General features: G+C 43.8%; 1 protein-coding gene across 1 annotated transcript in view; it reads right to left on the minus strand.

Moving 5' to 3' along the window:
• The window catches only part of FBN2 (fibrillin 2), a 1,174,837-nt gene that overhangs the window by 94,603 nt on the left and 1,060,447 nt on the right, over window positions 1-19,787 (minus strand). The window contains exons 42-44 of the mRNA XM_078675609.1: window positions 17,263-17,331; window positions 14,448-14,573; window positions 8,667-8,792 (exon numbers count right to left, since the gene is read on the minus strand). Coding sequence (XP_078531735.1) covers window positions 8,667-8,792; window positions 14,448-14,573; window positions 17,263-17,331 — 321 coding nt within the window. The remainder of the gene's footprint in view (window positions 1-8,666; window positions 8,793-14,447; window positions 14,574-17,262; window positions 17,332-19,787) is intronic.

The raw sequence follows: 19,787 nt of genomic DNA on the forward strand, positions 1-19,787 counted from the left end.
CAACGCACTCAACACCGGCCGAACCCCGCGCTGCTACCGAGCCACACCGAGACGCACCCACGGATCCTTCAGCTGCCACTCCTGTAAGTTCACCTGCAACCGGACCTACGCCACACCAGCACCCACCAAGCCGAACACCAGCACCACCCACCTGAAGTGCATCCTGATCAACACCCGCTCCGTCCACAGACACGCCGTCGAGCTCTGGAACCTGCTCGACACCACAGACCCAGACGTCGCCTTCCTCACGGAAACCTGGATGAACAACTCCTCAGCGCCCGACATCGCCATCGCCATCCCAGAGGGTTACAAGATCACCCGAAGAGACCGCGACAACCAGACTGGAGGAGGCCTCGCCATCATCTACAGGGACACCATCCGCATCAAGACCAACACCGACGACACCCTGACAACCGCCGAACACCTGCACTTCCAGATCCACACGGACCCCAAAACGACCCTCAGAGGCACCCTGATCTACCGACCCCCGGGACCACGCACACAATTCAGCGAGGACATCGCCGACTTCATCAGCCCGCACGCCCTCCCCTCCGCCGACTACATCCTCCTGGGGGACATCAACTTCCACCTGGAGAACAACAACGACCGCAACACCACCCCCCTGCTCGACAACCTCGCCAACCTCGGTCTCAAGCAGCTGGTGTCCACCCCCACCCACCTCGCCGGACACACACTCGACGCCGTCTTCTCATCCAGCAAAGACATCACCTTCAGCCACACCACCGGACTCCACTGGACGGACCACAGCTGCGTCCACTTCACCTTCAGAAGAACGACGATCCACCACCACCAGCAACAGGTTGCTCGAAGAAGCTGGAACAAGATCACAGCCGACCAGCTCGCCGCTTCCCTGAGCCAGCACCCTCCCGCCAGCTCAGCGAACCCCAGCCAGGCCGCCGACAACCTCACGAAGTGGATCAGCAACTGCGCGGACGAACTCGCCCCACTGAGGACCCCGCCCAACAGACCCGGCAGCAAGAAGGCCCCATGGTTCACCGACGAACTCATGAGTTCCAAGAAGAACTGCCGAGCCCTCGAGAAAGACTGGAGAAGGGACCCAACTCCGGACAACATGACCACCCTCAAGCTTGCCACCCGGAAGCACCACCAACTGATCCGCGCCACCAAGAAAACTGCATTCAAGGACCGACTGGACAACAACGCACACAACTGCAAGGAACTCTTCAACATCGTGAAAGAGCTCTCCAACCCCAACGCCGGAAACAACGACATCACCCCTTCGCAAGACCTCTGCAATTCCCTCGCCTCCTACTTCCACAACAAGATCGCGGACGTACACAACAGCTTCAGCACTCAACCGACGCACGCCACGACCGAACCACCGCCCCCCACCACCACCCTCCGCGCCTGGACACCGATCAGCACCGAAGACACCGTCCGCAAGATGAACTCCATCCACTCCGGATCTCCAACCGACCCCTGCCCTCACCACGTCTTCAACAAGGGCGACGGTGTCATCGCACCCCACCTGCGGGACATCATCAACACCTCATTCGACACCGCCACCTTCCCGGAGAGCTGGAAGCACGCCGAACTCAGCGCCCTACTCAAGAAACCTACAGCGGACCCCACCGAACTCAAGAATTACCGCCCCATCTCGCTCCTCCCGTTTCCAGCCAAAGTCATCGAGAAGATCGTCAACAAACAGCTGGCCACCTTCCTCGAGACGAATGGATCCCTCGACCCCTCACAGTCTGGCTTCCGAGCCAACCACAGCACCGAGACCGCCCTCATCGCTGCCACTGATGACATCCGAGCCCTGATGGACAACGGAGAAACAGCGGCCCTCATCCTCCTAGACCTCTCCGCGGCTTTCGACACTGTCTGCCACCGCACCCTAGTGCAGCGCCTCAGCAACGTCGGAATCCACGAGAAGGCACTGGAATGGATCATCTCCTTCCTCGACGGAAGAACACAGAGAGTCCGTCTACCACCGTACAAGTCAGAGGCCACCGGAGTCATCTGCGGCGTCCCTCAAGGATCCTCGCTGAGCCCCACCCTCTTCAACGTCTACATGAGCCCCCTCGCGGCCATCGCACGCCAACACAACCTCAACATCATCTCCTACGCCGACGACACCCAGCTGATTCTCTCCCTCACCAACGACCCCGCCACCGCCAGAGCCAACCTTCACGAAGGGATGAAAGACGTAGCTGAGTGGATGACAACCAGCCGCCTGAAACTGAACTCAGACAAGACGGAAGTCCTCATCCTGGGCTCCTCGCCCTCCGCCTGGGACGACTCCTGGTGGCCCCCCACCCTGGGCACCGCACCCAAACCGACAGACCACGCACGCAACCTGGGCTTCATCCTGGACTCCTCCCTCTCCATGACCAGACAAGTCAACGCCGTCTCCTCGTCCTTTTTCAACATCCTGCGCATGCTATGTAAGATCTTCCGGTGGATCCCCACCGAAACCAGGAAGACGGTCACCCAGGCCCTCGTCACCAGCCGTCTGGACTATGGCAACGCCCTCTACGCCGGAACCACCGCCAAGCTCCAGAAGAGACTCCAGCGTATCCAGAACGCCTCGGCGAGACTCATCCTCGACGTCCCCAAACGAAGCCACATCTCCAGACACCTGAGAGACCTGCACTGGCTCCCGATCAACAAAAGAATCACCTTCCGGCTCCTCACCCACGCACACATAGCCCTACTCAACCAAGGCCCAGGATACCTCAACAGCCGCCTCAACTTCTACGCTCCCAAACGCCACCTCCGATCGACCAACCACGCCCTCGCCGCCGTCCCCCGCATCCGAAGAGCGACAACAGGAGGAAGGTCCTTCTCCTACCTGGCCGCCAAGACCTGGAACTCCCTTCCGACCCACCTCCGCCTGACCCAGGACCACCTCTCCTTCAGGAAGAAGCTCAAGACCTGGCTGTTCGAGCAGTAGCAGCACCCCCCCCCCCCCCCTAGCGCCTTGAGACCCTCCGGGTGAGTAGTGCGCTCTATAAATGTCTTTGATTGATTGATTGATTGATTAGTTTTACTTACATGCTTACTCTTTACTCAGGGGCTTATTTACAGAGATTTGGGCTAGGGCAGCTAGGCAAGTCATCTTACTGCGCTACCCTAAGCCAAGGTGAAAGGGCAGCAGTGCACCAGTTTTAAGCAATATGGTGCATTCCTGTTCTTTCTCCCTTTGCTGGAGCTGTTTCTGCTGCCTAGCGCCAATGCAGACATCCTTGCAACATGGTGCAAGGGTGCCCGTGTTGTCGGCAGAATTGTTTTTGTGCAGGAAGGGGCACCTTCCTTCACAGAAACAATCCTTAGAGGGACTTTCCTCGTTCTATATGTGCTGCAGAATGTGGCACACATAGGAAGAGGAAATAACGAGAAGAAATACATTCTCTTTGTTACACCTCAACTCAGGAGGTGTAAGGATTTGCCGCTTCCCCTACATGATCTTGTAAATCGGGGGCAGCATCAAAATCCATGGGTGTTGTGTGGGATAACCCACTGCAATGCCCATGAAGGTCACCCAAGCCAGAGTTTCTAATAAAGTGAATCTTCGGTAGTGCAGGGGTTTCGAAAAAAAGCCCCTCAGTGTTTAACCACGTGCTAGAGTCTAATACTTGGGTAGCAAAGTATCTCTTGTTGTTAAGCCAAGATAGGAAATAAGCCAATGAAAAAGTCTTGTATCTGTACCTTTGAGGTAAATAATGTTAAACACTGGTTTACTGGTTGTCTGTATGAGCCCTGGTCAGGCAGTAACCACAATCCTAGTATGGGTAAGGGGCAGGCAAACCCTAAATTAACCTGCGCTCACCCTGGCAGCTTGGCACATAGCAATCTGGCTTTAACTTAGGGGCAGTTTGTAAAGTATTTGTATTCAAACAGTGAAACAGTAAAAATACCATGCAAAAAGATCCCACACCAAGTTAGAAAATAGATCTGACTTTAATGAATAAAACAAGACCAAAATGACAAAAATCCAATTAGTAGAACCAGAGATATTGATTTTTAAATGTTTATGGTGAGCGATAGTGCTAAAAAGCACAAAGATCTATTGAGGATATCGGGTCGCGCCGGACTGTGACAAAGTCAAAAGTTCAGGCCGACCGCGATGGAGCATGGCTGGCTACAGGGACCCAGTTAAGCCACTTGAACTGAGTACCTTAATTCCTGGTTGCAGAGCACTACCTAGATCCACCTAAAAAAAGCATTGCGCAGCTGAGGCGATGCCGCTGTTCCGAGATACGGAGAGGCTGCGGTGCCATGTCCTGTTACATCGTTGTTGAGGAACTCATCGAAAGGGTGTGCGCAGCGAAGTTTGGTCAGGATGTGATGTGCAGCTGTGGAGATGCATCAATTCCAATGAGCCCTGAAGCTGTAATGCAGAGTTTTTTCATCATTGTTAAGGCTGCCGTCGAAGAGAGATGCGAGGAGTTGTGCTGGGGAAAGCATCCTGCACTGGTGGTTTGAGAGGCGATACACTGGTCCCAAGATGCGGGTTACAGCAGTGATGCAAGCCTTTTGTGTCCAATCCATGCAGCAGCAGTGATACATCAGCTCTTTTCAGGGATGCGATACTCAGCCAAGAAGATGCATTGGTTCTGCTTGGTGATGTGTCAGTCAGCAGAGACGGTGCATCATTTCCGGTGGCAAGCTGTAAAGGCCTACTTCAAAGGGTAATGGACTGGGCTGGCACCGCAAGGTTTGGTGGACTCACAGATGGCAGAGTTCAGGCACAGGTGGTTGGAAGCCTGTTATGCCCCTGAGGCTAGAGATCAGAAGGCCAGGCAACAAGCCCATGGAGCCACTCTGTGTTCTGGAGTCAAGAGATGCAGGTTCAGTCCTTCTGAACCAGGAGGACATCAGGCAGCAGTTCAGCACAGCAGAGTAGGAGGCCAGCAGAGTGCAGTCCATCAAAGTGGCAGCACTTGAGCAGCATAGCAGTCCTTCTTCCTGGCTGGGTATCCACAGGTCCAGAAATGTACTGAAGTGGTGGTGTCTGAGGTCCTTCTTTTATACACAGCTGTGTCTTTGAAGTGGGGAGAAACTTCTACAGGCATGCCTTTGAAGTACATAGATTACCTGCCTTCTCTGCCCTATCTGTTGACCAACTACAGGGGGTATAAAGCCCTTTGTGTGGAGACAGGATACAGACTATTCAGGTGTAAGTGAGGGTAGGTCTAGCTCCTCCCTCACATCCTGCCAGTGAAGACCCATTCAGTCACACCGAAGCTCCCCTTGTGTGTGGCTGTCTAGGAGGAATATATTAAGCCCGACTGCCAACTACACCCAGTCATGTGACTAGAGACAGGCTGCAGGCACCAAATAGCTAAGGCAATAAAAAGCCATCTTTCTAAAAGGGGCATTTTCAGAATGGTAATTTAAAATCCGACTTTACCATATGTTAGGATTTTAAATTAGGATTCCAGAGACACCAAACTTGGGGGTATATTTACAAGGAAGTGGCGGAGCGCAGTGTTAGCCTCCTCGCTTAATGTTGTGCTTTGCCACTTCTGAACCACAGTCCTGCAACTTATTTACAAGAATACGATGCAGCCTTGCGTTTCCCCCTATGCTGGTGCTAATTTAGCTGCCTAGCGCCAACACAGGCATCCTTGCACCATTTGCAAGGGTGCCTGCATTGAGGTGTCCCTTCCTGCACATAAACACTCTGAAATGGCATTTTGAAACTTCTATGTGTGTTGCTTAATGCAGCACACATAGAAGTTGCAAATCATTATTTTTTTTTTTAAATGATTGTTCATGTGAAGGAAGGGACACCTTCCAGCACATAAACAATTAATGGCGTTTTGCTGTTTCAATGTGTGCCGCACAACACAACACACATGGAAACAGCAAACACAAGGAGATATTAAACATTTCTCCTTGTTGTGCCAGGGTAGGACCAGGTTTTCCCTGGTCTTAATTTTGGTGCTGCCTCATATTTATGCCACCCTTGTAAATATGGTGCAGCATCAAAACTCAATGGGTTTTGTGGTGGATTGCCCACCATATCTACAGGAGGAGGTACAACTAGGGCCTTCATTAGAGGTGTGTCCAGATAATACCCATGGGAGGTAACAGAGGTCATACCACGCTGACTGATGGTGTGGTAACACTAGCAGTGTGAGCAGCTCTAGCATTAGTTGCTTCTAGCAAGGGAAGCATGAAGTGAACAGTCAAGTCAGTCCAGTCATGGAAATATGATCACCAGTGTCAGCTGAAGTTAGTAGATGTCCAGGCTGGAAGGAGCTGAGCGATGAGGATGGTCATCATCTCTGGCCTGGATATAGAGTCATTGAGGGGGTTTGCAGCTGCCAACCTTGGCCCGAGGCTGATGGTAGTGTTTAAAGACAGCTTGCAGGGACCCTGGAGTATATCTCAACACTGACTTGGCAGTTGGGCTGGACTGTTCCCATGAGGCACAGGGTCAGACTGATTTGCATATGGCCATGTCTGAACTGGGGTGGCAGAGTGAGCTAAAGAATGATGATGGATTAAACCCAGATCATTTGACTGGGGGTGAGTGCTTGCAATGTTCAACACTGCGTCCATCATCCGCTTTGGTATATTTCAACACTGCCATGCAACAAAGCATGTCAAAGTGGGTGAGCTATGAGGGTTACAGCATGTTCTGAAAAGTGCAGAATGGCAACAAAAATGTCATGTCCATCAGCTTCACACAGGAAAGATTTCGTACATTTCTTGTACCATACACAGAAGAGGCAAGCAGACATTGGGCAAATGATGACAGAAGTGCATGAGAGTTAGAAGTGATAGAAAGGGACAGAGGTGAGGGACCAAGGGTAACAGAAGTTAACATACAGACAAGAGAGGAGAGGCACACGAGACAAACAGCAAGAAGGAAAGGTTGAAATGGATGTGCAGGCCCTATGGGAATGAAGAGGGCGTGGTACTGTTTGTTGTTGCACACACCTTGCTATATATTTGCAATAATGATCAACAATCTTTCTTCCTGCAGGTCAGTTTAAGTTGTAATCCGGGTCTGCAACCCAACTGCCATATGTATCCTTGTGATGTTCTCTTCCGTGCACTTCTTTTTATCTTGCCGATTCTTGTTTTTTTTCTCAAAGATGCGCTGAATTACTACCATTGGATTTCTCATTCCAGTAAGATGCTACCAAATGAGCTGCATTTCAGCAGCACAGAGGTTATCACATGAGTCAGAATTTATAACTCACGATCATGATCCACTGCATAGTGAATTACAATAACTGTCTTCTTTTTACTCTGAAAAGTTCCTCTGCATCTTTAGTGTCTTGCACTATGCAGCAATAATGGCAGAGCCTAGATGTGTATCAATAATTTCCTACTTAGTGGATTTCACACTGCAGTGCTTACATTGCTGTGATTTCACGGTGGAAGAGTGAAATAGACTTTTTAACTCTGACCCCCTAACCTGTACACAAAGAGAACATGTGAAACTCAACGCGTTTTTTTACAGAAAGTAGATCAAGATACATATATATCTCAGCAAATGAACATGTACACATACAAATTTCCAGTGATGCACATATTCGTATGGATTTCTTATGTGCAGATACAGGCTGGAATATCCTAGGCATACGCCAGTCAAAATATCTGCACACATTGCTTATGAATTTCAGAAAGTCTGAAATGTATATACAGATGTAGGCATTACATTCTACGCGCTAAAACATATGTTTCTACATGTTTTTTGTGAAAAGGGCCACTGTTTTACTGAAATCGCAACTAATATAAGGTGATTTAATATGAACTCCTGTGCTATACAATAATATGAAGTATATACACGAAGTACTCAAAATGCATGTAGGCAAATAGTAATACCTTTCCTTAACATGTGCTCCGAAGATGGAATAAAGGGGTATATTACCAACAACTAGCGATAATTTTTGTCTCTAACTTGTTTAGAGACAAAAATTATCGCCGCACATCGGCGATTTTTATCGCAGATAAACCTTGCTATTAGCAAGGTTTATCGCAAATGCGATAAAAAACGGCCGCAATGTATGAATATCGCTGAAAAGTCAGCGATATTCATGCATTATCGAGCAAATGCTCTTAGCCATGTTATCCACCTCCCATTGGATAACATGGTGAAGAACTGCTCAGGGCAGGTGTTAGCTTTTGGAGATAGCGATGTTAGCGACTGTTTCCAGTCGCTAACATCTTGGCACGCCCACTTTGCATGTCATTAGTGATAAATATCACTGACATGCAAAGCGGGGCCCAAGATGGTCGCTATCTCCTATTAGCTGTCACTAACTGGTGTTAGCGACAGCTTGGTAATAGGGAGATAATTTTATCTCCGCTTTCTTGGCTTTTAAAGCCAAAAAAGCGGAGATAAACCCCTTGATAATATACCCCAAAGTTCTCATTCTGCTAAACCCGCAAGTTTATTTTACAATGTAAATGTAATTTAGCGAGTGGAAAATGCATATCAAAAAGATTTAGCACACGGACAAAGAACCAACTAAATAATAAAATTAAATTATATGAACATAGTTAAATATATTTTTAAATATACATCAGCTTACATCAAGAAAAAAAGGAAGCCAATATATTGCACATTTGTACAATGCCGCCCTCACCTCTCTTATGTGAAATGATGGCCTATGAAACACCTTAGAGTACTTTGTCAGCTAAGATGTCCCGATTCTTACCTATACATGCACCATTGGGCGAGAGCTTGAAGCCTGCAGAACATTCACAGCGGTAACTCCCGGGGCTGTTGAGGCAGTCTGCATTCCGCTGACACAGATTGTCACCATTGCTGCACTCATCAATGTCTGAAAAAGCAACAATTGTGGGTTAAGGAGGTGCATCTTGGCGTCCCTTCAGGTTAATATAAAACATTTACAAAAAGTGAATGGAAAGTTGGAGAAAAAACGGCAACAAATGCAAACCGAGAGTGAGCTGGAGTTTGGCATCTACATATCATGGGTTAAAATATTTTGAAAATACATGTAAATTGTATTCAGTGATTACACTATATGTCAGAGTCCATTTTCTTCATACAATACCAGTGTTTTCTGTCAAGCAAACTTTCACGTCTCATACCAACACCAGTGACATGTTAACATGCAACCTATTTTATACAGACTTTTTGACTTACAAATCCATTATTGACATTTAAATAGTGATGGGTTCATCATTAATTGGCAAATATATTGTAGAGACTTAAAATACACGCATGCATTGGTTCCATGATAATTTAAGTAACATAGTACAAATTGGTGGACACTCCTATGTAGTTATTGGCCATGAATGGAACACAGTGGCCCTAAAATAACATTGTGATTGCGACTTCAAACTATACAATATGGGTAGTATTTACAAAATGTTATCAAATAAGTGTTTGAAATTGAAGTTTAAGATAACATAACCGAATTAAATATTTTGAGATTAAGTTGCCACTGTTACCCTGGTTTGGCAGAAGTAGTACTGAGCAAAACAAAGATTCCAATGAAACGCAGAGGGGACAGATCACTATCTTATAGATTATTTTCATCCCGTTTATCTTATTCAGACTCTTTGGGAGAAAAAAACATTTTTGGGAAGTATAGAGAGAGACCTAAAAAGCTAGATTGATAATAAAGAAATGTAACCTTTGACTTGTTGAGTGGAAGATATATTTGCCACTGCAGGTGTTTTTTTAGTTGATTTCACAGATGGAAAGTAAGGCATAATGATATGTAAGTTACACTTATGCTTCATTCTCTCTCTACGATTGTTCTAGGATGATATTGCCTGGTTATAGGCTGTAAAAGTGCAGTGTGTTTACATTGCACATTGTCTGATATATAAATGGAGATAAGTCGTTATAATTTTCCTCTTACTGTGAAGAACTCAATCGCTCGTGCAGGTTTCATTATGCCTCCACCTCAAAAAGATGGTATAAAATATTCAAAAGACTATACTACATGATGAGGAGCTTCTCCTCATCAGCATCTCCAGGGAGCCTGATTGCCCAGGACCTCACATCTGAGAAATGGAGGGTGTCACAGAGATTATTTGCAGTAATATTAGGGAGCTGCTGTTGTTTACAATTTTGAAAACACATGTCACTATCCATGAATATTAGATACAAACACATTTAGAATTTACACAAGTGTGTCTGTGCACTGTCAGTGACCTGGTCAAAGTGGGCATGAAAGAGTTTAAATTGGATCATACATTTAAAACTGCTCCAAATCGGGGCCCACATAATACCTTTAGCCCAGGGCACCAAAAATCCTTAAGATGTCCCTGCTGTATATGTGGCCTAGTTTCTTATCATACATGAAGCAACATTAAAATGGAGCAACTTTAGTTTCGATGAATTCAAACATAACATGTCTTACTACAGAGCATATACACCTGAACTTGTGTATTTTAAGGTGCACTCTTCTATGATAATGAAGAAAAGGGAGACTTGGTGAAATAAAGTATTTGCTTAGGATCACACATTTTGGTCAAGCAGGAAAGCAGAAATTGGGCCCAGGATTTCTGCTTTTAGTATACATTGTGCACTTCAAAGCTTGGCATCGTGTGGCTACTTCACTCATGCTGTGACGCCTACCACTTTCAAAAGTCACCAGCCGCCACTGGAACCAGACCTTTTTTTATTGCCGTTATTGTGCTTTATCCTATAACTTTTTACCCTTTCACATGCTTTGCTCAAGTTTTGCATTATTTGTCTTAATTTTTATTCTTTTCACATGAACTGGTTGTGGACAGCAACTGAACATTTTTACTGCACTTTTATGATATTAAGCCCTGCACGTGCATGTATTGTGCTTTGTATTTGTCCGAAAGATTAGGTCAACCTCTCAAAGGTTACCCTCAATAAAACTGAAAAGCTAGTGGAATGCTGAGGAATTAGCTTATTTTCCCAGATATTTACTACAGAACTCCCAACTTCACTGCTTGCTTTACAGTCCATTGCCAACAATTAGAGTATGCCGAAAACATGCCTATATTGTATGATTAATTGATAAAAGATAGAAAATACCCATGGAAAGGGCGTACTGGTGATGGACTGGTTCTAAGTATTCCATATCAAATACGCTTGAGGAAAGATGCTTTTGTTTAAAAAAGGTGTTGCCATGGCTGACCTTCCTCTTGTTATAGTTATTCTATTACATTCTGATTGAGGCAATTTTCTGGTTAGATATCAACTTGTAATAACTCATTAAAAAGACCCTATAGAGAAGCACCACAAAATTAAACAACCCCAATCAGCCTAATAAAGCTTCCTTAACAGAAGCAAGGACTTCTATGTGGATAGAAGAGATGGCTTTAATCAGGACTTAAATTGTAAACATTAAGAGCCAGGGCCCAAGCAATTATTAAGGAGGCCACTGCAATTTACACCATCCAGACTGCCAAATGCCATTAGAAATGCTACCTACTATCACACTCCTATAAATGTGACAATTTAGTCTATTCCTGGTTACCCAAAGCTGAACACGTTGGTATTATTATTTTTAATATGTATGGAATTGTTAAACACTGCTGATGTGCACCGCCCAGTAACAGACAGAGAGCATCACCATTGGATAGACATAAATAAGTGCCAGTGCTGAGCACCAGCATACAGCAGCACATTTTAAGCATTCATCTGTTGGACTGTCATAAATCAGTGCCAGTATAGTGAATTAAGTGTCGATGCTGAGCACTGACAAACACAGGCATTCATTAACCACTGTTTTTTTGTCTTGAATGTTTTTATTGAATTTTACAATAAAATACATGAATAGAACAAAAATAAGGAGGCAGGAATAACTTGTAAGTTTGTTTCTAAAGTCCTAATCATACATTTAGAAGGCAAAAGAACAAGGCACTTTTTCCCCATAGAACAGTTTCTTAAACCATAAAACATTGCAACCTGCTTTAGCTCTGCATTGTATTCTAGAGGGAAGTATTTTAGTTGTGTGCCTTACTACCATTATAGGGCATATTTAGTTGGTGAAGATTGTATTTTCTTAAGTGCCTTTTGAGGGAAGTAAAAATGTTATGAAGGCCACTCAGGTGTTTAGAAGAAGTTGTCCTATAATGGGCAATCATGAGTCACAGTATCTCTAGGCATGTTTCATACTAGCTGGTAATTGATGGCATGAGATTCCAGAATTTAGGCATAGTAATATAAAGGAGTTAAGTGCAGTCAAGTTAGGATTTCTTGTTGCTCTGGTACTACTGAGTTATCTTTTGTGTGTATGAATAGGATCTGTTATAAGATGATAGAGAGGAAGTAGTGGCAAGGATCACATACCCGATTGCAGTATCCTGCACCACTATATCGACCTAATGCTACACTGCAGTGGAAGGCAAAGGAAATAGATGTCAAGTTAAGTATCTTAGATATATACCTACCCGGAAATGTAGAGTTTAGTTCACTCTAGTGGCTGTGATATTATTGTAGGTTATTCTTGTCAACCTCAATTTATTAACGTACAACCGCTAATGATGATCTGCTGATAGTTTTGAGAATAAATTACATCTTCTTTTATAGTCAAAGGCTTTCAATTCATGGCCCTCTTCTTTGGCATGCTCTCTGAGGAGAACCAGTGAAAGTAGAGAAGGCAATTATGTTCACATTGGGGTCAGTTCAGTTGTCACACCCAGATTTGAGAAGGATCTATGCGAGCCCGTGGGCGCTATGCACTTATAGTATTACAGTGAGTCCATAGAGCAAGAGGACTGGATCCCAGGACTGGTACCTAGCAGATAGAGGTTCGAGGTACCTCCCGGACTAGTACCAAGCAGACTGAGATTCAGTCTTACCTCTACTCACTAGCATGCCCCTCTGGTGTGTTAGCAGATTTACCAATGAATGATGTTGGAGATGCTGGTATTAAAGGTGGCCCTCTGGCCCAGAGGAATCTGCCACAATTGCAAGGAAGTGAAACATTTTGTCTTTTCAATAATGAAGGTCTGAATATGCCTAGTGCATTTTTAACCATGTGCTAGGTGGAATAGAAATAAACAGCTTACACTCCCTTATATATATTGTTAGGTTTGACTGTGACAGCACTGTGGATTAACTGATTGCATTGTTATATGTCTACTATAAATTGTAACATGCATTGTTTGAGAAATAATTCCTTGTTTATTTTTTGTTACATTTGTGAGGTAATATTTGACTGGTGTTATATACACACGCATACATATAAAAAGATGTGACAAAAAATAAATATACTTGTGAGTAGATCATACAAATGTGGGTTAGGATCATTTATTGCCATCAAAGACACATTGTCTATTAAAACAGTGCACTCTCCAGCCCAAGTCACCTTTGGAACTTGGCCCCCTTGTGAAGGCGATCGGAGAATTTGCAATATATCTGTCTGTCCAATTAGGATGGTTATTTTTTTTCTGTTCATCACTACCAGGCAAACTCTGGTGGTAAGGGACTGTGAAAAATGAAAAAATGCCTCACTCGCCATGTGAGATAATTCCCATGGCGAGAGAGGCATTATCTTTTTTATTTTAAAAATAAAACATCCCTCTTCAAGATTTTATTTTTGAAAACAAAAAAATAAACCAGCTTGGTGCAAGGCTCTTGTTGATGGACCCTGCACCAAACTGCAAAAATCATTTACAGGAACCTCTGTGACTGCTGTTCCTGGCAATGCTTTAGAAAGGACTGTTAGCTTGGCGGTCTATTCTATATTTGGTGGCAGAGCCTCTTTCAAGGCGACAGAGAAACCAGCGCTCTGGTTGGAGAAAAGGGCCTTCAGCCAAAAATTAAAGCAGTCTCTAAGACATCAGAGGTCTGTGTGTAAGTTAAAATCACAGAGGGCTAACTTCCTTCAGAGGTTGGTTAAATGGGTACCATAGAAATGATAAATTGTGTTATATCAGTGCTTTGATACATCAAGGCTTGAGCATTGTATAATAAGTAAAGTTATGATCATGATAAGGGCAGAAGATAACTGTTGCCGTACTATTCGTATCCTTTATTTTTCTAAGCAGAACTTTTCGTAATTCCGTTTTTCTCTTCAGTGAACTTCTGTTTCTTTGTTTCCTTGGGACAAGATAATGACTGTGATCTGAGTATAACGTGCTATTATTGCTCATGGTATGACATAAATAACAAATAGTAACAAAAGAAAGTATTTTCTTGAGGATACCTTGTTTGGTGCTAACACAGATTGCAATATAACGAGAGGCCTGGAGTCAGAAGAGAAGCTCTTTATACAATACACATCTGGGATTTACACATCAACACTGAGAGGAGTAAATACAGATTTTAATGTAACCCAAGTATCCTCTTTCAAGTAACACTGCTACCTAATAAGACAAAGCCAGCAGAACATCATGTTTGACTTCATGGTATCTTCTAAGGACAATGCATGTTTCCGTAACCTGCCAATAAAATATAGAAACGAGAAACCAAGCCGGACTCTCAACGTTGTTTTTTTCTGAGTAAAAAAGCAGGAAAAAGAGATATAAAAACTCACCTTCACATATGAGAAGCAGGTCATTGTAGCTGAATCCTGTCGGGCACTCGCAGCGGAAGCTGCCAATCTGGTTAATGCAGACTCCATTTGCACATATTCCTGGAATCTCCCTGCATTCATCGATATCTGAAAAAAATATACAAATAAAAGCAGGCATAATAATGGTTTTATCAATAATGTTAAATCTGGTTAAAATATAAATATATATATATGTGTACAATAGTGGATTCTCCAATACGGTATATACAGAATATTGGAATCAGAAATATCGTGGCCGAAAATTTTGTGTCAAGCATATCAAGGACATCCATACTGGGAACAGTCCAGCCCGAACTGCCCTGGACTGCTCCCATGAGGCACAGGGTCAGACTGATTTGCATATGGCCATGTCTGAACTGGGGTGGCAGAGTGGGCTAAAGAACGGTGATGGATTAAACCCAGATCTGTTGAGTGGGTGTGAGTGTTTGATTGGTTCAGATGCTCCGTCCATCACCACCCCCTTTTGTACCACTTTGTTCGCCATAAGTTGGCAGGGTATGCTCAGACGTGAGTCCCTTGTTCACTTTGCCACTGGATTCAAGCAAGCCGGGCTGAAGACGGCTGAAATGCCAGAAACCGGTCCTCGGAAGCTTGTTTCCGGTCCAGGGAAGGCATGGCTTGGCAGTTCGGGCTGGACTGTTCCCATGAGGCACAGGGTCAGACTCATTTGCATATGGCCATGTCTGAACTGGGGTGGCAGAGTGGGCTAAAGAACGGTGATGGATTAAACCCAGATCTGTTGACTGGGTGTGAGTGTTTGATTGGTTCAGATGCTCCATCCATCACCACCCCCTTTTGTACCACTCCATTTTAGGGAGGCATCCCTGGAAAAGGAGAGTCTCCCCTTTTTAGCAATGCGATTTGCAAACAAACCCCTTGCTCATGAATCACGGGTGCACTGTTCACTAGACACCAAGGATTTGTCTTTTGTGTGGGGGTGGGGGGGTTCGTTAAGCACCCCTCTCCCCCGGCATGGATCAACTCCTCCCTAGAAGGCAAAATAATTGTGATTTTCCCTTTCCTGTGGGAGGGGCATGATCACCCTCCCTTTCACTTCTCAGGAAAGTCATCTGGGGCTAACATTTTTATCAGAAGATGTGAGGTAACCCAGAATAGTTGAACATTTGTTATTACTAATTGGATTTCTCTGCATTTTCGACTTCATATTATAAACCAGTGTGCAAGTAAGGACAGATTTTGGAAAATGCCCTCTGAATTCTGTGATAGGATGGGAAACCCAAATTCAAAGGTGCACAAATAACCATTGTTACTAAGCTGAGTATCATATGCACATTTTAGAATTACATAGCTTTCCTTTATACCCATTTTTCATCCATTAGTTTTTACCATATGAATTGCAGCATGATCAGCACCTGATAAAAATCATTACAATCTGCTGCTTAGTTGTTGGCTCTGGGTATGGTGTTTTTTCGGATAACCTACAATACTTATATCCCCTTGCTACCAGAAGTGTCTGACAGATTTAACAGTATGTCAGGCACTGTGGCAAAAAAATTACATATGAAAATGTTGTCACCAATTGCTATTTTATCTGCTTATTTCATTATTTTTATTACCAAGTTTTAGTTTCTTTGGGAAACGTTTGTGGATCTACACTGATGATGCATTGCTGAATTCGGAACTGTGTCTACTTTTCAGCCATGTATAACTTTGCAGAATCACCTATGGGTTTCACAACTGTTTCTACCACAAACTGCAAGAAGGTTGAAATCACAAAAATTGGGAAAATGAAGCCAGTTCTTAGAAAAATGCAAAAACTGTGGTAAAAGAATGTTTTTTGATACAACTGAGCTTCTAAGAAGCTAAGAAGATGGTCATCCAAGCACAGCAAAACCTTCGCTCATGCTGTTTTTAGAAGGAAAAAAATTCCTTTCTTGTACATCACGTTTCCCCACCCCTCAAAAAACAAAATGTTGCTACATTTTCTTGGTTCCCTCTTGGGAAGTCCATAAACCCTTTTAGCATCCCCAGGATGTTCAAGACAAGCGATACACATTTGGCCTGGATACCTTTTGTTGGAAATAAAACTATAAAGGCCTAAGAGCACATCCTAAGCTAACTGAGGGTAGGAAATCCTCATACCTTAAGGGGTTAAAGAACACTACATCACAATGCAACAACTGCCCACAAACCAGCTGCCTCTCGAATTACTCCTTGAATTCATACTTGTCTTTGTCTATTTACATATTTATGTTGCCTTTTGGCTAGTTTCACACTATAGAGTGTAAAGAAGAAACGAAACAACAAAGAGATAGAATTACAGATAACATCCACTCCTATATTTGGTTTGCCTATGTAGCATTATGAGACTCTTGATGCTCAGCCAAGATCATCCCATATATTTTGTTAATCAGCACATTGCTATTTAAGGAATTTACATAGTGGTCACGCTACTTTACAGCTGCTTCAGATTTTATTGAAATTGTGATGGATTCTTCAAAAGAAAATGATGAAGGAATCTCTTATGATTGCTCATGATAGGCCATTTTCAATGTGCACAATGAGTTTCTAATTTGATAGCAATCCATCTTGGAACAATATAGCATGGAAAATGGAAACGGGAACTCTGTGCTTTTGCCAAGTTGCATTATGGAACCTGTGTGGCTCCACGTCAGCCATTACAACAAGGAGACCCATACAGAAGGCTTACTTTTGGTCCTGTAAAATAATAGACACTTTAAACTGTGAAACGGGTTCTTTCTAGCAGATAAGTGTTTAGAAAGTCTCTTCATTTGTCGATTTTTTTCAGACTTACCAACCGGTTTGCCAGTGTGGATGTCAAACGTGAAGCCGATGATAGTTCCACAAAGATTCTTAAAATTAGCTGTAAATATATGATAAAAAAAGTCAGCATTTGTTGCTCTGTGAGAAGAACGTAGTAGAATGTAATGCTTGTAAAACACGAATATTGAGTTAGATTGAGAGTTTTATCATTTTATCAACTAATCAACGTCTTTAGCATTTCAAAAAGTAGAACAGAGTAAGCAAAATAGAAATATACAAATCTCATCGCAAAAAATCACATGACGTCCCGTTTTTCAAATAATTTTCTGTATTTCAATGTACTAAAGTGTTTTAAAGGGACACTTTCTTGGCAAAGCAATACAAAGCTAGCTATGCTGGGTATAACATAAAATAATAATATTTTGTTACGTAGGAAGTCTGACAGAAAACATGCCCTTGTCTTCCATTGTAGAGAGATGCGTGCACAATATTGACTTGTGTCACCCCAATTATTCATGATTGCAGATGCCAAGAGCCTCACCACCTGTTACTTTCCCCCAAAAACTAACCAAGGCTACATTCATCTGTCTTTTTATTAAACCTAATGCTCAAAGTGAAGCAAATCCCAAATTGTAACATCAATTGAGTTAAAGTTTTTGATGTAACTTTTTTGCAGATTGATATTCTCAACTAGCACAGTATACATTTGTAGGGAATGTCAGTAGTTTCGTGGTTGTGTAAAAATGGCTGCAAAAAAGGGATGATTTAGTTTAGAGTTTAACATTCGGAGGGTACCACGTTGAGAGGGCTGAAGACATTGCCGTCCATAAAGCTAGAGTTGTCCACCAGCTATGCAGAGAATTGTTAACATTGACAGGTACCACCCTTACTGAAAATGCTGTCAATGTTGTAAAAGTTTGATGGATGGTTCCGTCAAATAAGACGGTCTCCCGTGAAACCTTTACAGAGTTTTTCGTTTTTTAAAGGCAAACTTCCAAAGCAGAAGTTTTTAAAAAAAAAATAAAAAACTAATGACCATTACGCCATTGGAGTTTTTTTTCATGGTGTGAGGTCACTTTTTTTTTATTGTCTTTTATCGCCAGGTCCAGTGACAGACAACCCAAAAAAAACATATGATCGCCCACTCTAAATAGGGGGAGAGGTTGGACGGCTAACCTTTGCCAGCCCGTTCTCTGCTGAGTCTTCAGAAGAGCGGCATGCTCTGGTGATAAGACACCAAATTCATATCCTACATGCGGTACCTGTTAGGAGTGCACTATAATTGTTTGTATTACACATTCACATATTATTCAACGTTATTAGAGAAATTAGATGTTAGAGGAAATGTAAACCAAGCAACATATGTAGGAAGCTGGCTCTGAATGTACTATACCAAAATGAGGTATGGTGTGCACAGAGTCCAGTGGAACCCCAAGGGTAGGCAGAGATAAAAGTAGATAGCACCTTACTCTCTATTTGTGGTAGTGTAGGCGAGCAGGAAGGCTTTATCAGAGGGTAGTGTTAAGCGTTTGTTGTACACACTCAGGAAAGAAATTATGTCACACACTCAAAGACTGAACTCAGACCAATTTGATTGTATAAAAATATTAGTTATTTTATTTCAAGAACCAAACCAAGCCTGGTGCAGGTAGGTGAAATCATTCCTTGCAAAATCTTATGCAGTGATTTACAGTTGAATGCAGGTTCAAATGAAGTTGGTTGAATTACTGGTAAGTCAACAGTCCAAAATTACTTTTCAGTTACTTTACAGATTACTGTGCACGCTACTTTTTAGATTACTTTTTAGGTTACTTTTGCTAATCCGTGTGAAACGCCTAGATATCACACTGAGACATTTTCTAGACAAAAGTTAAGGAATTCACCTTTAGGACATTTACAGTTTTTCAGTGTTTCATACAAACCAATTCGACTCAGAAGAATTTTCATGGAAAAGCAGTCACTGCAATCCTACGGAAGGAAATGATGTTAACGGTTTGCAGGTAAGTACTTATTTGTCGGGGTTGGTATTCTGGGGTTAGAACCAGGGTTCCTGCAGTGTCGAGGATGCACTCTCAGAACACCCTCAGTGGCACTAGTGCGGCTGGCTGCAGAGTGCTGAGGTCCAGTGTTATCCAATGGTGGTTAATAGACCTCCTGTTGGTGGCTGCTCACAAACAGGCCACAAGGTTGTGGGAGCAAAGCTCCTGGTGTTAAGCTCAGGTAATAGGGGGATCCGAGTTAGCACACAAGGTGCACCCGCAGCGGTGCAGGGACGGCTGGGTGCAGAGTGCTGTTTTGGCGTGGGATGCCCTGTTGTTCTCAATGGGATTTGCCGGTTTTAGATTTTGGCTGCAGGCTCGGTCCAGGAAGACTTCCGGGAAGAACCAACAGCTGGGCAGGTACGTTGGAGGGCTCAGGGATGTAGGTGCACCTTGGGTTCTCTTCTACAGGACACCAGGCTTTTTCAGGTCGGATTTCACCTTACCAGTCCACTCGCAATTGGGAGCGGTCTCCGTGCAGAGGCTACAGGTGACGTTCGGGAAGTCCTGGAGGGGT

Source organism: Lissotriton helveticus, chromosome 2_1 (assembly GCF_964261635.1).
Source record: "Lissotriton helveticus chromosome 2_1, aLisHel1.1, whole genome shotgun sequence".
NCBI classification, from domain to species: Eukaryota; Metazoa; Chordata; class Amphibia; order Caudata; family Salamandridae; genus Lissotriton; species Lissotriton helveticus.